The following is a 16,456-nucleotide window of genomic DNA, read 5'->3' as shown; positions in this document are numbered from 1 at the left end:
AGCAGGAAAGCCCTGTTGCACAAGTGGAACTTGACTTAGGCTGCTACAGATACAAGCCAGTATAGAAGACCCACAACATTAGTTGAGGATATGAACATAACAAGAGCCCTGATGCATCAGACTAAGGATCCCTCTAGCCATGTATTTCACAGGCTGCAAGCCAGATGCCTCTGGGAAGCCCACAAGCAAGATCTTCTAAAAAGAAATAGAGACAGTGTGCTTTATACGCAAGGCATCTAATGCAGCAAACAGCTAAATTAAGACAAACAGAAAAAGTAGGGTTGCACAAACAGACTTATACGAAGCCCTTTCATAAACCAAACACTGAAAATGAGGGAAAGTCTTACCATTTGTAGACAATAAAAACTGAGCAGCATTTTTCTGGGGTAACCACCTAATTTTGTTGATCTTTTCTTCAATTTCTAAACTTTTCAAGTAGTCAAACTCTGGTTCATGGCTTTGAAAGGTACTGTAAACATTGTATTCTCCTCTGCTGTGAGATTGTGTTTTGTTCTGAAAAAGATGGGGGGGGGGAGAGATAAATTGCAGGGAATTCAGTGAACAAGTGTAACCATAGAAGCCAGCTGCAGATTACAATTACTGGAATACAAAGGAATTAGGGCCACTTTACACACAGTAGCCCCCCCCTATAATTTAAACAAGAAACTTTAATTCATCAGTTACACAAATTTATTGATCCAATCTGCATTTCATGAGCATACGAACACAAACATTATGAAGAAACTAAAAAGCACTGCTCTGGACCAACAACAGGGAATCTGTGGTCTTCCAGATGTTGCTGGACCCCCATCATCCCTGACCATTGATCACACTTGTCCTGGCTGATGGGGTTTGGAGTCTGTTGAAAACACAGTGTTGAGTTCTGTTATGTTCAGGTAGGTAAGAGTCAACAGAATGTTAAGTGTGATTGGATGGAGGGTTTGCAAGGGAAGGGGAGTGAGTGGGGGGAGGGGCGAAAGGTTTAAAATAGGAAAGAAGTGCCAGTTGGTTGTTATGGGAGTTAGACAGGGCTAAATTTGTGAGGTAGATAATGTAGGATTTGGGTCTTATTATAGGTTGGATTTAGCATGGGCAGGTAAGACAGGTTTAGGACTATAGCCAACATAACATCTATAATTTTACTGTGATCATAATAAACTTGTTTATTTAAAATTCCACATGGGGGTCTTTACTACGCTACCAAACAGGGTTCTAAATGCTAATAGCTACAGTAATATCTGTTAACAAAGCTCCTTTCAGGAAAGACATTTTTTAAAGGTGAAACTGACCGGCTTTGCTTTGCTATGAATAAACGTTCAAGCCTATGCCTTTGCTAGCATGAAACTGACAAGCCTGTGTGTTTGCTTTGCATTAAAGAGATCTCTTGCTTTCTCCCAGGGCTGGAGAGGGAAGGATCCAATGCAATTAAGAGGGGGAGAAGGAGTGGGAGTGGGTACGTACCAGGTAGGCATACCTTAAAGCCCCTGTTGAAGCTATCCCCACCATCTATGAGTGGGTATAGGAACCTATACCTATTCTTTCCATGTCACAGTAGGGCCCCGCTTCTCGGTGCCCCGCTTTTTGACGTTCCGTTAATACGGCGCCAGCAGGGCGATCAGCTGGAGAGGGGGCTGGAGCTCCCTGCACTCCAGCTGATTGCGCCAGAGGAGAGGAGAGGAGCTCCCTGCACACTACAGCTGATCTTCTCTTCTGGCGCGATCAGACTACCCCGCTTGAGCTGATCGCACCGGAGCAGGGTAAGATCAGCTGTAACGTGCTACAGCTGATCTCCTCCTCCTCGGGGCAATCAGACTTGCGCACTCCAGGTGATCGTGCCGGAGGTGGGGAAGATCAGCTGTACCTTGCTACAGCCGATCTTCTCTTCTGGCACAATCAGACTCCCCAGCTCAAGCTGATCAAGCCAGAGGAGGGGAAGATCTGATCTTCTCCTCCTCTGGTGCGATCAGCGGGTTAGGTTCCAGACCCCTGCACTACAGCTGATCCACTTTCTGGCGGTTTTCACTTTCCGGCGGGGGTCTGGAACCTAACCTGCCATATGAGTGGGCCCTACTGTATTCCTACCTCCGGTACCAAAGTTTCTGTTAAAGAAATAATGTCCAGGAACGCATCTACTTTGTTAACTGAGGTATTACTGTACATATAAACCCACAGTTGTGATGCGGTAAGTAACTGGCCAAAGCTGAGGCAGGCATCTTTGGGGTCACCTGTTTCAGGTGTGAAGGAGCAGGGAGGATTGTCGGTCCAAGAGCCAGGACATGACGGAGTCCAAAAACAGGTTCTCCATCTCCGTCTACCTATTGCATAGTGGGAAACCATAGTCATGACTCACAGCAGCTTGGGAGGGAAGAGCACCTTTCTAAAGCTAAACATCTTGGCACTTGCTTTGCCTGTATCTGCACTTCAATATGGTGATGAAATGCACTCAGGTGCCATGTATGGAGCAAGAGGATGCTGATGTCATTAAAGAAACTTCTTGTATCTTTTCAAGGCGGCGGCAGGTGGTAATGCCAGTGTTTTACGCCAAATTCCAGCCCAAGGTAATTAACATTGTGCTGACATGAATCTAGCTTTATTATCAATTTTGGGACGGTGTTCATTTCCTGCCTCCCAAGCTGCTCCACATTGCTGCGCATGGTTGAACTGCTACTGCATTCCAGGCATGACGACAGCTCGGTGGTGAGTGAAATTACATGTCTGTTGAACTCTAGGAAGAGATCATGTTTCAAGGGATGCTGCTCTGTGGGTAGCTGTTGGAAATCATCTGTGCTGACGTGTGGTGTTTGGCTGATACAATCCACAATCATAGGAAGCCGCCTTACGTCCAGGTCAGACTATTTATCTAATCAGTCCAGTATTGCTTATCGGCCAACTTAAGGACCACCTTTTCCCAATGCCAACCTGCTCAGGGATTAAGTTGTCCCATCAAGGCCCTTCTCAAGGTGCCACCATCATCTGAGGTCAAGTAAACAGCAACAAGAGGGTGTTCCGAAGTATCCCCTATGTAGAATTCCCTCTGTAGGGAAGCTCACCAAGCACCCATTTTGTTATTTAGGTGCCAGATCAAGACGTTTTTTTAAATTCTTGGCAGGTGTTTTAATAAATAAAAAATGAGGCAAATGTTATTGTAAACACTGGGCAGGTGTTATTTTACCTCACCCTGTAGTTAGATTGTTTTGAACTAATTACTGAATTTGCTTCAAGCTACAAGCACATTTGCTTGTTTAGTGCTACTGTCTGTTTTTTATTTCAGTTGTTTTAATGTATCATTCTGGGACAGATTTTATGAACAGTACAGAAATTTCTTAAATAAATGTTCTGATTTGAAGCACTTCTCCAGAACTTTGGTAGAAATCTTTCCCATCACCTCCTACTTTATTTTTATTATTATTGTTTAACTGGAGATGCCAGAGATTGAACCTGGGACAATCATGTATGTCAACAAATCCTGTCTGTACTGCCTCGTTCATAAAATGCAGTAAGAACAAGTCAAACTATAGCAGTCATGTAGCTGTGGTCACTCCCTGTGCTCCAGATCCATGTCCTACAGAGTGCTAGATTGAGCACAGGCTTGTTGGGATGCCAGGTACCTTCCTGCCACTCTGGACAGGCAGAGATGCCAAGTCACCACTCCAGAACACTCCCCGTGTGTCATGAAGAAACCAATAGCAGCCACAGCCAAACTAACACACTTTAAAATGTGTCTTACTATGTACAGCTCCCGTATAAGGTGCTGGACCCCTGCGGAGCCTGCCTCTTGCCATGAAGCAGGCACTGAAACTGGAGCTCAATGGGGAGGCCCTGCCTCCACTGCTAGAACATATGGACGCTAGCTGGACTCCTGCATTTGAGAAGGGAACGCAGGAAGCTGTCTTAGACCAGGTCAGTCTATTGTCTTATTCTGACAAGCAGTAATTCTCCCAGGTCTCAGAAAGAGGGTCTCGCACATAACCTGACCATCAAAAAACAAACAAACTGGGCAGGGCAGAAGGGCACTTCACACATAATCCCACAGCCAGCAATTTAGCAACTAAAAGAGGGGCCCCCAGGCCTCTCTACCTGGCCCCCGGAACTCTTCCCAAGCCACATTCCCCACTGCCCTGCTTCACACCCCAAGTATCTTCCGCTAGCTGGAATGCATCCTTGAACTCTGACAGTGCCTCTTGCTGGTCTGGATGGAGGACAGAGAGAGTGTGTGAGCATGGGTAGAAAGTAACCTGACTGTACAAAGGTGAAACTTAACATTTGTTGCTCTGCCCACTTATGCATCTGGCTCTGCCCACTACTGGCATGTGGCCCTCAGGTGGTTGCCAAGAAGGAAATGTGGCCCTCTGGCTGAAGGAAGTTACCTACACATGAACTGAAGGAACGGTAGCACAAAGTGCCTTCTAGATGTCTGAAGCACTTTCTAATTTAGCTTGCTTGGTTTAGTCACTGAGATAAAATGTAAGCTTATAAAGTGTATTTATCAAGTTTTACGTCTCATAACGAGAGAACTACATGGAATGTGTTTTCACAGCCCATGGCACTTCTGCCTTTCATGACACCAAACCCCACCCGTCCAGTCTGGTGCCTCCCAGATGTTTTGGACTAAAACTCCCATCAGCCCCAGCCAGCATGTGCTGGCTGAGGCCAATAGGCATTGTTGTCAAAAACATCTGGAAGGTACCTGCTTAGCAAAGACTGGCTTAGTCAAAGTGAACTGCCATTCAGCCTGGCACAGCCCCTCTTGGACACCCGCTGGTGGGAGAGAATACATCAGCTTGTGTTGAATCATTTGGTTGTGTTTTTTTTTAATGATTAGCCATCTTTTTTGTGAGCTGCCTTGGTTTTCCAGTTGAACCAGAAAGGATTGTTATTGTTGTTGTTATTGTTATTATTGTTGTCATTGTTATAACAACAACAATATATTGTCACTTGCCTTTCACCCTGAGGTCCCAGGGCAGGTTACAACAGTTTAAAATACATCAGTAAAACCCAATGAAAAACAACCTAGAATCACAACATCACAAAAATAGAGTGGCTCTTAAACATATATGCCTCAGGTGTCATTGTCCCCAGCTGTGTCCCCACTAGGTGGCACTAAAAGATCAAAGTAAGATTTGTGGTGAAGAAATATCTTTATCAAAAATTAAAGATAGATAGATGTGAGAAGAGAAAGATCTAAAGCCTGTAGAAGGAGTTGTAAAGATCTTTGTAAAGACGTAAAAACTGATCGATGTATGGAGCAAGCCCTTGATGTCAGCTACACCTTCATTATGTGAATAATAATTTGATACAAACAGATAAAAGCTTTAATTGCAAGGAAGCTGAATTCAGCATCAACTTCCACGCTCCTGCAGAACGGTGGACCTGGACTTGCCAGATGGGAGGCAGCAAGAGACTGTCCTTTGCTTACAACAGGTGTCGCGAGATGGGAGACTCTCTCAAAAGCAGCATGGGGCCCAAGCCATTAAGGGCAATGTGGGTTAAAACCAACTTTTTTTTTCAAATATTCCTGGACTATTCCTGGAAAGCAGGGCCAGTGCTTGAACACTGCAGATTCCAGTTAAGACAGCCACATGGCAAAAATTATTTGGTGGGAGAAAATAAATTGTTACACGAGCAGAGGGAACAGTTCTTAAGGAAGTCCTTCCATAAGCTGTTTGCCTATATGCACAAGATGTCTTAGAACAGCCTTTGCCGACCTGGAGCCCTCCACATATTTTGGACTACTACTCCCATCAGCCCCAAGCCGGCAGATGATTCTTCCCTCTGGAAGAGTTGAGACATGCAAATTAGAGCATCCAAGGGAGGAGTCATGCAAATTAGGCCATTGCACACACGGGAGCGGCCACCTAACAGTGAAGCATCTAACACCTGTCTACCATCACATTTACTGAACATATGAACCTTCATTTATTCAGGGTTGCTGCCAGGATGACATAGAGATGGGAGAACCAGATACGCTGCCTTGAGCTCCTTGAATATACGTCCAATAAATATGTAGTCTAACTCTCACTACAATAGTAAACCTGTGTCTTGACTGTGCTACTTGGACTAAAGGACAGGGTTCATACTCCTCTTTTTTTTAAAGGATCTTTGCATAAAAGAAGACGAACGTCTCTGGGGGAAAGAGTGTGACCTAACCATCTGCAGTGTGCTCTACGTGGGGATGACCTTGGTCGGAAAGCTGCAGCTAATGCAAAATGTGATGGCTCCACTGATCACTGGGGCAAGATATCGATGACGTTATGCCACTGCAAAAAAAATTGCATTGGCTGCCAATTAACTACTGGGCTAAGTTCAATGTGCTGGTCCTATACACTCCTATACAGCTTGGGACCAGGATAACTAAAAGAACATCTCACCCCTTATATACCAAATTGATCACTGCGCTCTGCAGGTGAGGGCCTCCTGCAGGAGCCATCTCATTAGGAGGTCTGTTGTGCACAACACAAGAATTGGGCCTTTAGTGTTGTGCCACCTACCCTTTGGAATTCCCTCTTTAACAGGTGCCATCTCTGTCGTCCTCTTGACACCTACTGAAGACCTTCCACTTCCAACAAGTCTTTTCAGTAGAGATCTTTCCCAGTCTGCATCAATACTGGATTGTTTTTAGGTATTTTTAGATGTTTTATCATTAGTGTGTTTGCTGGCTTTGGGAAGAAGGGTGGGATATAAATTTAAATAATAATAATACCTGACATGCCAGTTTTCTATATGCAGGCTTTTGAGGTGGGGTGGAGTGGGACATTCTAATGCTAAGGCCAAGAAACAACTTTGAGGCTATGTCTTATTCAGCAAATGTTGATAGTTAGGGCACACTGGACCCCTACACTCTTCCAAACTCTAGGAATAATCCCCACTGATTATTGCTGAAAATGTGCACACCACACACACCTCTTATATGGATTGAAGTTTGTATCAGGATAAATAGCTCCTCGTAAACATTTGAGAGGATCTAAGCCATTATTATTATTGTTGTTGTTATTGTTGTTATTATTATTAAATTTTATTTATACCCCGCCTTTCGGCCAAAGGCCCTCAAGGTGGCTTACAAAGGAAAACAAACACAGGTATAAAAATACAATAAAAGCAATACAATTTACAAAAATTAAATAAAATAACGAATAACATTATCATTATCGGCACCACCAAGAAGGAGGAGGTGGTGTTAGCGGGGGTGGCAGCTCCCGAGAGGCAGAAGGGTGACAGGCATTTGTTACAGCAAAGCTGTTTGCTGTTTCAATGTTGTCTTCCTCTCCATGTCCTTGGGCTCGCTCCCCGGGCTATTTGGCTGGACCCTAACTGACTGGCCCCACATGCGTAAGAACACAACTGTACCCTTAGTTATTGGAAGTGTAACTCCCCAGGAATCCACGAGAGATGGCCTAATGAAATGCTAACACAAGCAGCCTCAGAGCAGTTGAGATACACGATCCCTAGAAAAAGGTGTGCATTTGGGGTGGATTTTTGCAGCTGTACATGGTCTATAGATTGCCCTCTTCCACAAAAGAAGAGGAAGTAAACTGGATAAATTTAAGCAATTGGTAAGAAGGCCTTTGTACGACAGTGATAAATTATATGTGATTATGTGATGTGTGTACGCATGCATGCACACACACATTACAGAAACACAAACATACGCACAGTATGTTTCTCTCTTGCTGCATTTCAGCCTTCGCTAAGCTGGTGCCCTCCTGTTGTTTTGCACTACAACTCCCAACAACCCCAGCCAGTGGAGAAATAGGCACGGGAAAATGGGGTTCATTTGTTCACATAAAAATAACCAAAAATATTTCATTAAAATGTCAATTTAAAAAGCCACCACAGAAATATTGTAGGTTTGCACACAAGCACACCCACCTGGTCACCTACAGTGGATAGCAGCAACACTGTCCAGTCTTACAGAAATCTGGCTCTCCTGTGGTCTTTTGGACCACAAATGCAAAACATAGGTGTGCACAGGCAGTCAGGCTAGTAACATCTGTAGCTTTATATGCAATGAGGAAGGACTGCCTACGTGCCATGAGCTTCTGAAGGACACCTTATGAGTGCAAACGAGTTGAGCGGTTTCAAAGCCATTTAAAAAATCAAGACAATATGCTTTGCTATTCATCTGGCATAGTATTTCCATTGCTCGAAAATGTTCAATGCCTGCTCACATCCTGTGTATCAATTCTACTTACTGCAGGAGAAAATGTATGGAGGGCAAGCTATTACAAACACAAATGTAGGCTACTCAAAAAGGATTTTAGTAGGACAAAAGAATGCTATTTGAAACTCAAGGACAGTAGAAAAAGCATTTCTTCAGTATGTTACATACAATGGCTTGGATTTAAAAAAAAACAAACAAACAGAAGGAGACTATGTATTAGTGCTGCTCCCTGAACTCTTGAGCAAGCACTACCGGAAAGCTTCTTGCAGGACAGCACCACCTACGAAGATGCCTTAAATCTAGTTGGAACACTGGTCCATCTAGACCAGCATTATCTACACCAAGAGTCACCAATCTTGTGCAATGAGTGCCACTCCCTCTGGTCACTTCTCCATCCCTCTCCCAGATCAGCTCCCACCTACGGGGGGGGAGGGGGAGGGAGTGCACATGTGCTCATTTCATTTTCCATGGAATCTGGGGACAAATTGGATCCAGAAGAACTAATCTGAGCCTTGAAAAACACACATAAAGTGGGAAAGGATGTAACTTTTCCAACTTCCTCCTTACATAGGAAGCTGCCTTACACCGAATTGGCTCCTATAATTTAATATTGTCTACACTGACTGACAGCGGATCTCCAGGTTTTCAGAAGTCTCTCAGCCCTACCAGGAGATGCCAAGTTTTGAACCTGGGACCTTCTGCATGCAAGTCCAATGAGCTGCCACTGAGCCATCTTCCCCTCCTTCAGCTATACGTACTTTGCAAGGGAGAAAAAGGTAACCATCCACACCACCAATGGCACAATGGTGGTGGTGGAGGCTCAGAGGCTTCATGGATGCCAGGAGAAGGCTACATCAGCAACCCCTGGTCTACACAGGCTGGCAGCAACTCTCCAAAGTATCAGCCAGAAAGAGTTCTTTCCTGGTCATGCTGCCTTACAAAGAGAGGTCAGGTATTGGTCTTGGCACCTTCTACATGCAAAGCTTGTGTTCTTCCATTATAGCTCCTTGTGATGTTCCTGATTTGTAATGTAAATATGGTAGGTGCTGGTATAATATAAGACATATGGTAAGTGGAGTGAAAGAGGAGGGGGAGTACATGGGCTGTAGAATGATGGATGATTGGCTGAGTGTTTGAATGGCTGGGAGTATAAATGGAAGGATGACAGTTGAATGTGGGTGGTTGTTGTTGGTGGAGAGGTTGGTGTGGAGAGTATAAGGTGGCTGTTGAGAGAGTGAAACAGGAGTTCTGAGGCAATTATTAGGAAGCAGAAGTACATAAGAAAACATATATGAAACCATAAGCTTGTCAACAAAGTAATTAAGTAATCTTGCTATTTTTAGTGTTCAATAAATATTTCTTGGTTTACAAAAAGCCTGATTCTTCACCTGGGATACACAATCCAGGGGGGATGGCAGAGCAACCAAGGCTGAACAGTAATTGTATCGAATGGTGGCAGCAGCGGAGGAAAATATATTGTATCCAGTACCACAGAGAAACCCAGGGCTGTAAGCTTCAGTGCAAGAGGCTGCAGGGGGGCTTGGAAATTACCTATACCCATAGACACAAGGTATCGAGATAGCCTGGCAGAGACTAAGGCACAGTCTAAAGGTTATAAGAGATACAGAGTTTTGGGTAGTAAGGCCTAGCAGGGAGATCTTATGAGATCCGTGCTAGTGCGGTGAAAGTTAAAAATAAACCTATCCTGTCTGCTGGTAGCCACAAGTGAGAGCGTCACAGGTGGTGCCAGGGAAGGATGTCACACTCCTCACCAATGCTACATTGTTTCCCAAAAGATAATCAGCATCTATGGCTAAATCACATATACCAACAGATGCGATTTACTTTTCCAATAATTTGTTTTTATTTATTTACAGAAATTACACACCACAATTTCATAAAAATATCAAAGCAGTTTACAATTATATATATATATATACACACAAAAACCCACATAAAAGGGTGGCATTCAATGCTAGTCCTACTCAGAGTAGACCCATTAAAGTTAATAGACATGACTTGCTTAGGTTCATTAATTTCAATGGGTCCGCAACCCAAAATTTTAAAACAGATCACCAACTAATTATTGCAGAAAGTATTATCTCAATTGTCTGCATAAGCCTAGCAGCAAAGCAACATTCTCAGCTATGTTTAAAGGTCAACAAAGAAGATGCCTGCTGGATCTCTATTGGAAGAGCATTCCACAGGACTGAGCCAATGACACTAAAAGCTCGGTTGTGTGTTAATGTCAAATGAGCCTCACCAACTAGGGGGGCCACCAGTGACGCCCCTACAGATCATCTCAGTGATTGAGCTGAGATATAAGGGTTCAAACATTCCCTTAGATACCCTGGATCTAAGTTGTTCAGGGCTTAGTAAATTGCCACAAAGGACCTTGAACCTGGCTTAGCAGCATATGGGCAGTCAGTGCAAATGTTTGAAGCTAGTGATAGATCAGGCCACCGGCTAATCAGGCCAGGATCCAGTTCGCACAGTGGCCAACCAGATGCCTATGGGAAGCCCACAAGCAGGGCCTAAGTGCAAGGGCACTCTCCAGTTTCTAGCAACTGGTATTCATCAGCAGTCTGGCTACTACATTCTGCATCAGCTGGAGCTTCCAGATGAATAGTTAATAAATGATCATCTGATTTCAATAAATTGGTTATACTGTCTCCCTTCTGTAGATCTTATATAACAGGATTTGAAATACAAGAGTACACCATTCTAGCTAATTTTCTGTTCTTGTATGGCCACTACAATAGCTCTTTAATATTCTGCATAAAATATCCTAAACAAATCGCTGCTCAATAATTTCTTATTTTTGTTATAGGTAAGTAAAAAAACCCTCATAGAAACAAGATCTAGTTCTATAATTAAGTTTAGCAATCTTTGGCTGCAACCCTATACATATGCATGTGGGAATAAGCTCCAGTGAACGCAATTGGACTTGCTTCTGTGTAAAAATACACAGGATTACAAAGTTTTGAACTGCATTCCTAATCTTTAACCAGCATTTCATTACAAGTAAGGATGGCCACCATAAATCATAAGTTTTCCTTTGTAACATGTCACAACAGCAGAGTATCATGTTGGTACTTTTCAGTATGGTTCTTGTTTTAAGTTTATCCTTGGAGCACCATGAGCTGGCCATAATTTTAATTCAAAGGACACATCTCCCTCTTGAAATCACTATAGGAAATTGGGGGGGGGGGGAGATGAACAGAAAACACTGACGAAGAACTCACCTCCTGCTCTTGTTGAAAGATAACAACTCTACCACCTTTGTCTCCCGTTGCTAGCAATTCTCCAGAATGATTAAACTCTACTGTAGAAATTATGTCCGCTGTATGACAAAGAGAAAGAAAATATACATTAATATATTTTCTGTGTACATTTTCATGAAATACATACATATATACACAAACGCACACAGCCATCACAAAACCTTTCATTCATAATGAGACAAGCCTCCTTCTGTGATCAGGAAGTTAACTAGAACTGACTTCCCAGGAGGATCCCTACGCCTGTGCAGCCTCCGAGACGGGCTCCCGTCTTGGATGAAACTTATCCAGTTTAAATTCAGTCAGAAGGCTCTTTTCTGACTGGGAATAATTTCTTCTGGTTAAAGAAGAAACGTGAGATTTCCCACATAGCTTTGTTTTGATTGTTGGAGTCTGGAATTCGTCAGAATTGTCTGTCTTCCAGCAGCTCAGACAGAGCGAGGATTTTTATGCTAGCTCAGCTGGATAAGTGACCCGTTTTTTTTTTTTTAATACGGATTAACAGGCAAACATCCTCCTGTCTACATTCATCATTTTCTTATCTATACAGCTAAAGAGATTTGTCAAAGTAACAGCAATTGAGATAACCTAGGTGAGGTAAGACTTTCCTTTTTTTGTTCGCGGAGCTAGGGGGGAAGAAAATATAAATAGCTTATCTTTTTTTTTTATTGCAAAAAGCTGACATGGAAAATGGCATTCTAAAGATTACAATGGGCGAGAGATTTCTGATTGGAGGAGATAAGAAATCTTTTTGATCTATGGCTGGGACTATTTTTTTCTGATCTACTTTTTTTTTTGACGAATCTGCTCATTCTCTCTGCTACTAGCTATTTCGACGCTGTGAACTAAAGCTGTTCTTACACTTTCAGGCAGATAAGAGATAAGGGCTGTCTAGCGTGTGACGTTAGTTTGTTGGAAAAATTAACTCCTTTGTAACTGGTTAAAGAAATAAGCTGCTCTTTGTTTGGGACATTGAAAATTGAAGGAGTTTTGTTCCTTTGGCTTTAAGAATGACAATTAAGAAGACCATGGATGTACAAGAAGGGACTTTATCTCTAGACATGTTTCAGAAAATAATGAATGGGATTAACTCAATAAAACAAGAACTGAGAAATAATAGACAAGCGTGGAGAATTGAATTTTACGAAATGAGACAGGAGCTGAAAGAAACTCAGGATTCTATGAGAAAGGAGAATAAAGATAGATCTGGAAAACAAAAAAAAGATGAAAGAGAAATTAAAGGCAAGGTTCAAACTATGGAGATTGGCTTAATTATGGACATGAAAAAAGATTTGGATTTCCTGGCTGTGATGGATCCTGGAGACAAATATTACAGTTTGGAATTCAGCGCTGTCCCTGAAGGAATTGAAGAGATTGGAGATAAAGATATTATCGGTTCAAAAAAATTCTTGGACTGGAAGGATCTGATGGAACTTGAAATGGAGAAAGTTAACAGAATTAATCCCTGTCTTGTGTCAATGGAAAAACCTTCAAGAGATGTACTAGTGTATCACGTGGAAAAGAGGAACAGAGATGCGGCTTTGCAACAATACTTCAGTGATAAGTTTGGATTTGATGGCAAGAAAATATCTGTGATGGAGGAAATTCCTATCAGACTTTTATTATATGACTATGACAGCAAGATTTTTGGGTGCGTAAAGATGGAAGATGGAAGATGGACCCAATATGGATAATGACAGAAGAGCGATTTAAAATCACTGGACTTAGTAGATTTGATGAGTTGGATTAATTGGCATGTTTATTTAGAAAAAAAAATTGATTGACATATATCTCAAGGATTGGAAACTTCTCTTTGACTTTTTGTGGAAGATTAAAATGATATGATGTTAATGAGATTTGAAACCAACTAAGATAACTGTTGGAGGAAGGTGATTTTATAATCTATCAAGAGATAGGTCTGTTACATATTATAGATTTATAGTTGAATTATAGTGTTTTGAAATTACTGGATTTAGTAGATTTGATGAGCTGGATTAATTGGCATGTTTATTTAGAAAAAAAATTGATTGATATATATCTCAAGGATTGGAAACTTCTCTTTGACTTTTTGTGGAATATTAAAATGATATGATGTTAATGAGATTTGAAACCAACTAAGATAACCGCTGGAGGAAGGTGATTTTATAATCTATTAAGAGATAGGTTTGTTATATATTATAGATTTATAGCTGAACTATGACAAATCGGAAGTCAATATTTCTATATATATGTATTTTTTTTGTATTGTATTAGTTATTGATTTGTGTTGTTTTCTTTTTGTATTATTTTGGTTTTGAAAATTAGAATAAAAATTAAAAGGAAGTTAACTAGAACTAGGAAGATGCAGGTTCAACAAGTGCTCATCCACAAAGCTCTCTGGGAGACCTTGGGCCAGTCACTATCTCTCACAATAACCTACTTCATAGGGTTGTTGTGAGAATAAAAGGGCAGGGAGAACAACCATGTACACTGCCTTGAGTTCTTTGGGAGGAATAAATAAATCATTTTCTAAATTGTCGGCAACACCAACCTTGCAAGATTGTAGCATGAATAAGAAGGCAGAAAGGACACAATTTATATCCTAGATCAGGGGTTCCCTGACCTTTTCACCCACAGACCACCTGAAAATTGCTGACGGTCTTGGCGGACCACTTAATGATTTTTTTGCCTATTGTAGCAATAGTCATGCGCTGTGCTAGATGACACATGATTTTTCATTGTATTTTATTGCTTCTTGTATTTTATTGTATTCCATAGAATGCAAATTGCGATACAATAAAATATACAAAGAGAACCAGTGTGGTGTAGTGGTTAAGGTGCTGGACTATGAACTGGGAGACCAGGGTTCAAATCCGCATACAGCCACGAAACTCACTGGATGACCTTGGGCCAGTCACTGCCTCTCAGCCTCAGAGGAAGGCAATGGTAAACCACCTCTGAATAGTGCTTACCATGAAAACCCTATTTGTAGGGTCGCCATAAGTCGGAATCAACTTGAAGACAGTCCAATAAATAAATAAATAAAATATACAATACAACATAAATAAGAGAAACAATAAAATCAATAGGAATATTAAATACAATGCTCCGTCGTGTCCTGTCTTCAAACACAAATCCACAGACATACTGCAGACTATCTAAATGAAGCTCATGAATCACTGGCGGCAACATGGACCACAGTGTGGGAACTTCTGTCATAGGTCATCTAGAGAAGGGCTGTTAGTTGTTCCCCAGATTACAGCGGCCAAGTGTTGCCAGTCCCCTTCTGTAGTATACTCTTCCAGCAGAGACTCAGCAGGCACCCTCACTTTTGATTTTCAAGTGTCTCTTGAAGACATCATGTTGAGAGGCCTATGTAGTTATTTAACTTTTTTCTTGAGGAGCCAGACGTTTTAATGATTGTTCTGTATTGCTTTTAATGGGTTTTTAAAATGTTTTTATATTGCTGTACACTGTCCTGATATTCTCAAACAGGAAGCTTTGCAACTCACTCACCCATAACAACAACAACAACAACAACTTGCCTAAAGGGCATCAACATTTAGCAAGATAGTATTTCATTAGCTCATTGGGTTAGCCCTTTGTGCCAGAGGTAACACAGGCATGTAAAAACATCTACCATATAAGTTAACTTCAGGTGCTCCTCCTCATGCCCAACGGAGGATGGTTGATTAGGGCAAGTGGGGCACTGCTCCACCAACCTCAGTTTGCCCTCAGTCAGCCCTCGCTTGCCTTCTTACTTATAATTAGTCCAAGAGGTGGTACTGCCTCATCCTTAGTCACAGCATTGCCTTTGTAGAATACAGCAAGGAGGAGGATGGGAGCAAAACTAGAAAGAACTGGCTCTGCCTATCACAAGCTCTGGCTACCCTTGGCCTTCCTGCCTTTCACCCCACCAGTGGAAAGCTATGGAGGCCTTAGCAAAATCCACAAGCCCCATTCCCCAATTTTAAATATGGCTCTCAATGCAATCTTCTAAAAATTAGTTAGACACTGGACCGAGGAGGATAGTCTTTTGTATACTGGGATTCTTCAACATGGCTCAAGCAGCACGCAACCAAGGACCAGGAATGGGAGAGTTCTTCACTTCATTGAAGCCCCCTGAGACTAGGATCCATCTCCTTTTATGATAACATGTGCACATGCGTGAAACACACCAACACACACACACACTGCAAACTACTTGATCAATTTAATTATTTGTGCAACAAATATACTGGGTAAATCCCGCATTGGCTACTAGTGATGGGCTGCCGCAATCTTATTTTTCTACTGTTAATTGTTGCACTTTACATGATGTTTTAGTTATTTAAAGCAGTGTATTGTAGTACTGGGATCAATGGAATTGATTAAGGGTGACATATGTAGCTAAAGGTAATAGCACCTTCTCCCAATCCCTACCCCCCCATCACTTGAGCCCTATCAAGAAGCCATCACACTATGGCCAGTACATATTGTCCCCATGAAACAGTCCTAAGATATAAATGTAGCATGCTCCACAATGGCAAAGGAAGCTTCCTTTATGAGATGCCCAACTGCTTTGGATAATCACCATCCACACTCTGAAGCCAGTGACATGTCCCACAATTGTTCTGTACATACAGAAAGGGCTATGAACACATCTGAATTCTTTAGAACACAAACTGCATGCTCTAATATAGGTGTGGGGAAGCTAGATGTTGCTGATCTACAACTCCCATCAGCCCCACGGAACATGGTCAATGGCCAGGAATGATGAGAGTTGTAATTCAGCAATATCTGGAAGGCCAGAAGTTCTCCACACCTGCTCTAATAAAGAGGGTGCTCCCTCTTAATGACTCCCTACCTACAAATACACAGACATTTGCTAAGATGGAAATACTAAAAAAATATTAAGAATGAATTAACTCAGAAAATCTTCAATCACAGCACACCAAGAAGGGAGTGGTAGAACAACAGGCTGCGTGGGCACAAGTCTCAGGCATAACTTAATGAGCAGAGATCTCCATCCAACCAGGCCAATGTTCAATCCCAAAGG

At 42.1% G+C, this 16,456-nt stretch overlaps 1 protein-coding gene and 1 long non-coding RNA gene across 5 annotated transcripts in view; one reads left to right on the top strand and one right to left on the bottom strand.

The window, feature by feature from the left end:
- PPP2R2A (protein phosphatase 2 regulatory subunit Balpha) overlaps positions 1-16,456 on the bottom strand; it is a 97,617-nt gene that overhangs the window by 13,451 nt on the left and 67,710 nt on the right. For all 4 annotated transcript variants that reach the window (XM_061593188.1, XM_061593190.1, XM_061593186.1 and 1 more), the window contains 2 exons: positions 11,404-11,501; positions 348-513 (listed from right to left, as the gene is read on the bottom strand). In XM_061593188.1, the coding sequence (XP_061449172.1) occupies positions 348-513; positions 11,404-11,501 (264 nt within the window). The remainder of the gene's footprint in view (positions 1-347; positions 514-11,403; positions 11,502-16,456) is intronic.
- LOC133368682 (uncharacterized) lies at positions 2,734-9,522 on the top strand. The gene is made up of 3 exons (XR_009758736.1): positions 2,734-2,846; positions 3,737-3,900; positions 6,095-9,522. It is a non-coding gene; the product is annotated as an uncharacterized LOC133368682 (long non-coding RNA).

This window comes from Rhineura floridana, chromosome 12, assembly GCF_030035675.1.
Source record: "Rhineura floridana isolate rRhiFlo1 chromosome 12, rRhiFlo1.hap2, whole genome shotgun sequence".
Taxonomy (NCBI): domain Eukaryota; kingdom Metazoa; phylum Chordata; class Lepidosauria; order Squamata; family Rhineuridae; genus Rhineura; species Rhineura floridana.
Note: the sequence above shows the minus strand (reverse complement) of the source record. Positions and strands in the feature narration are given on the sequence as shown.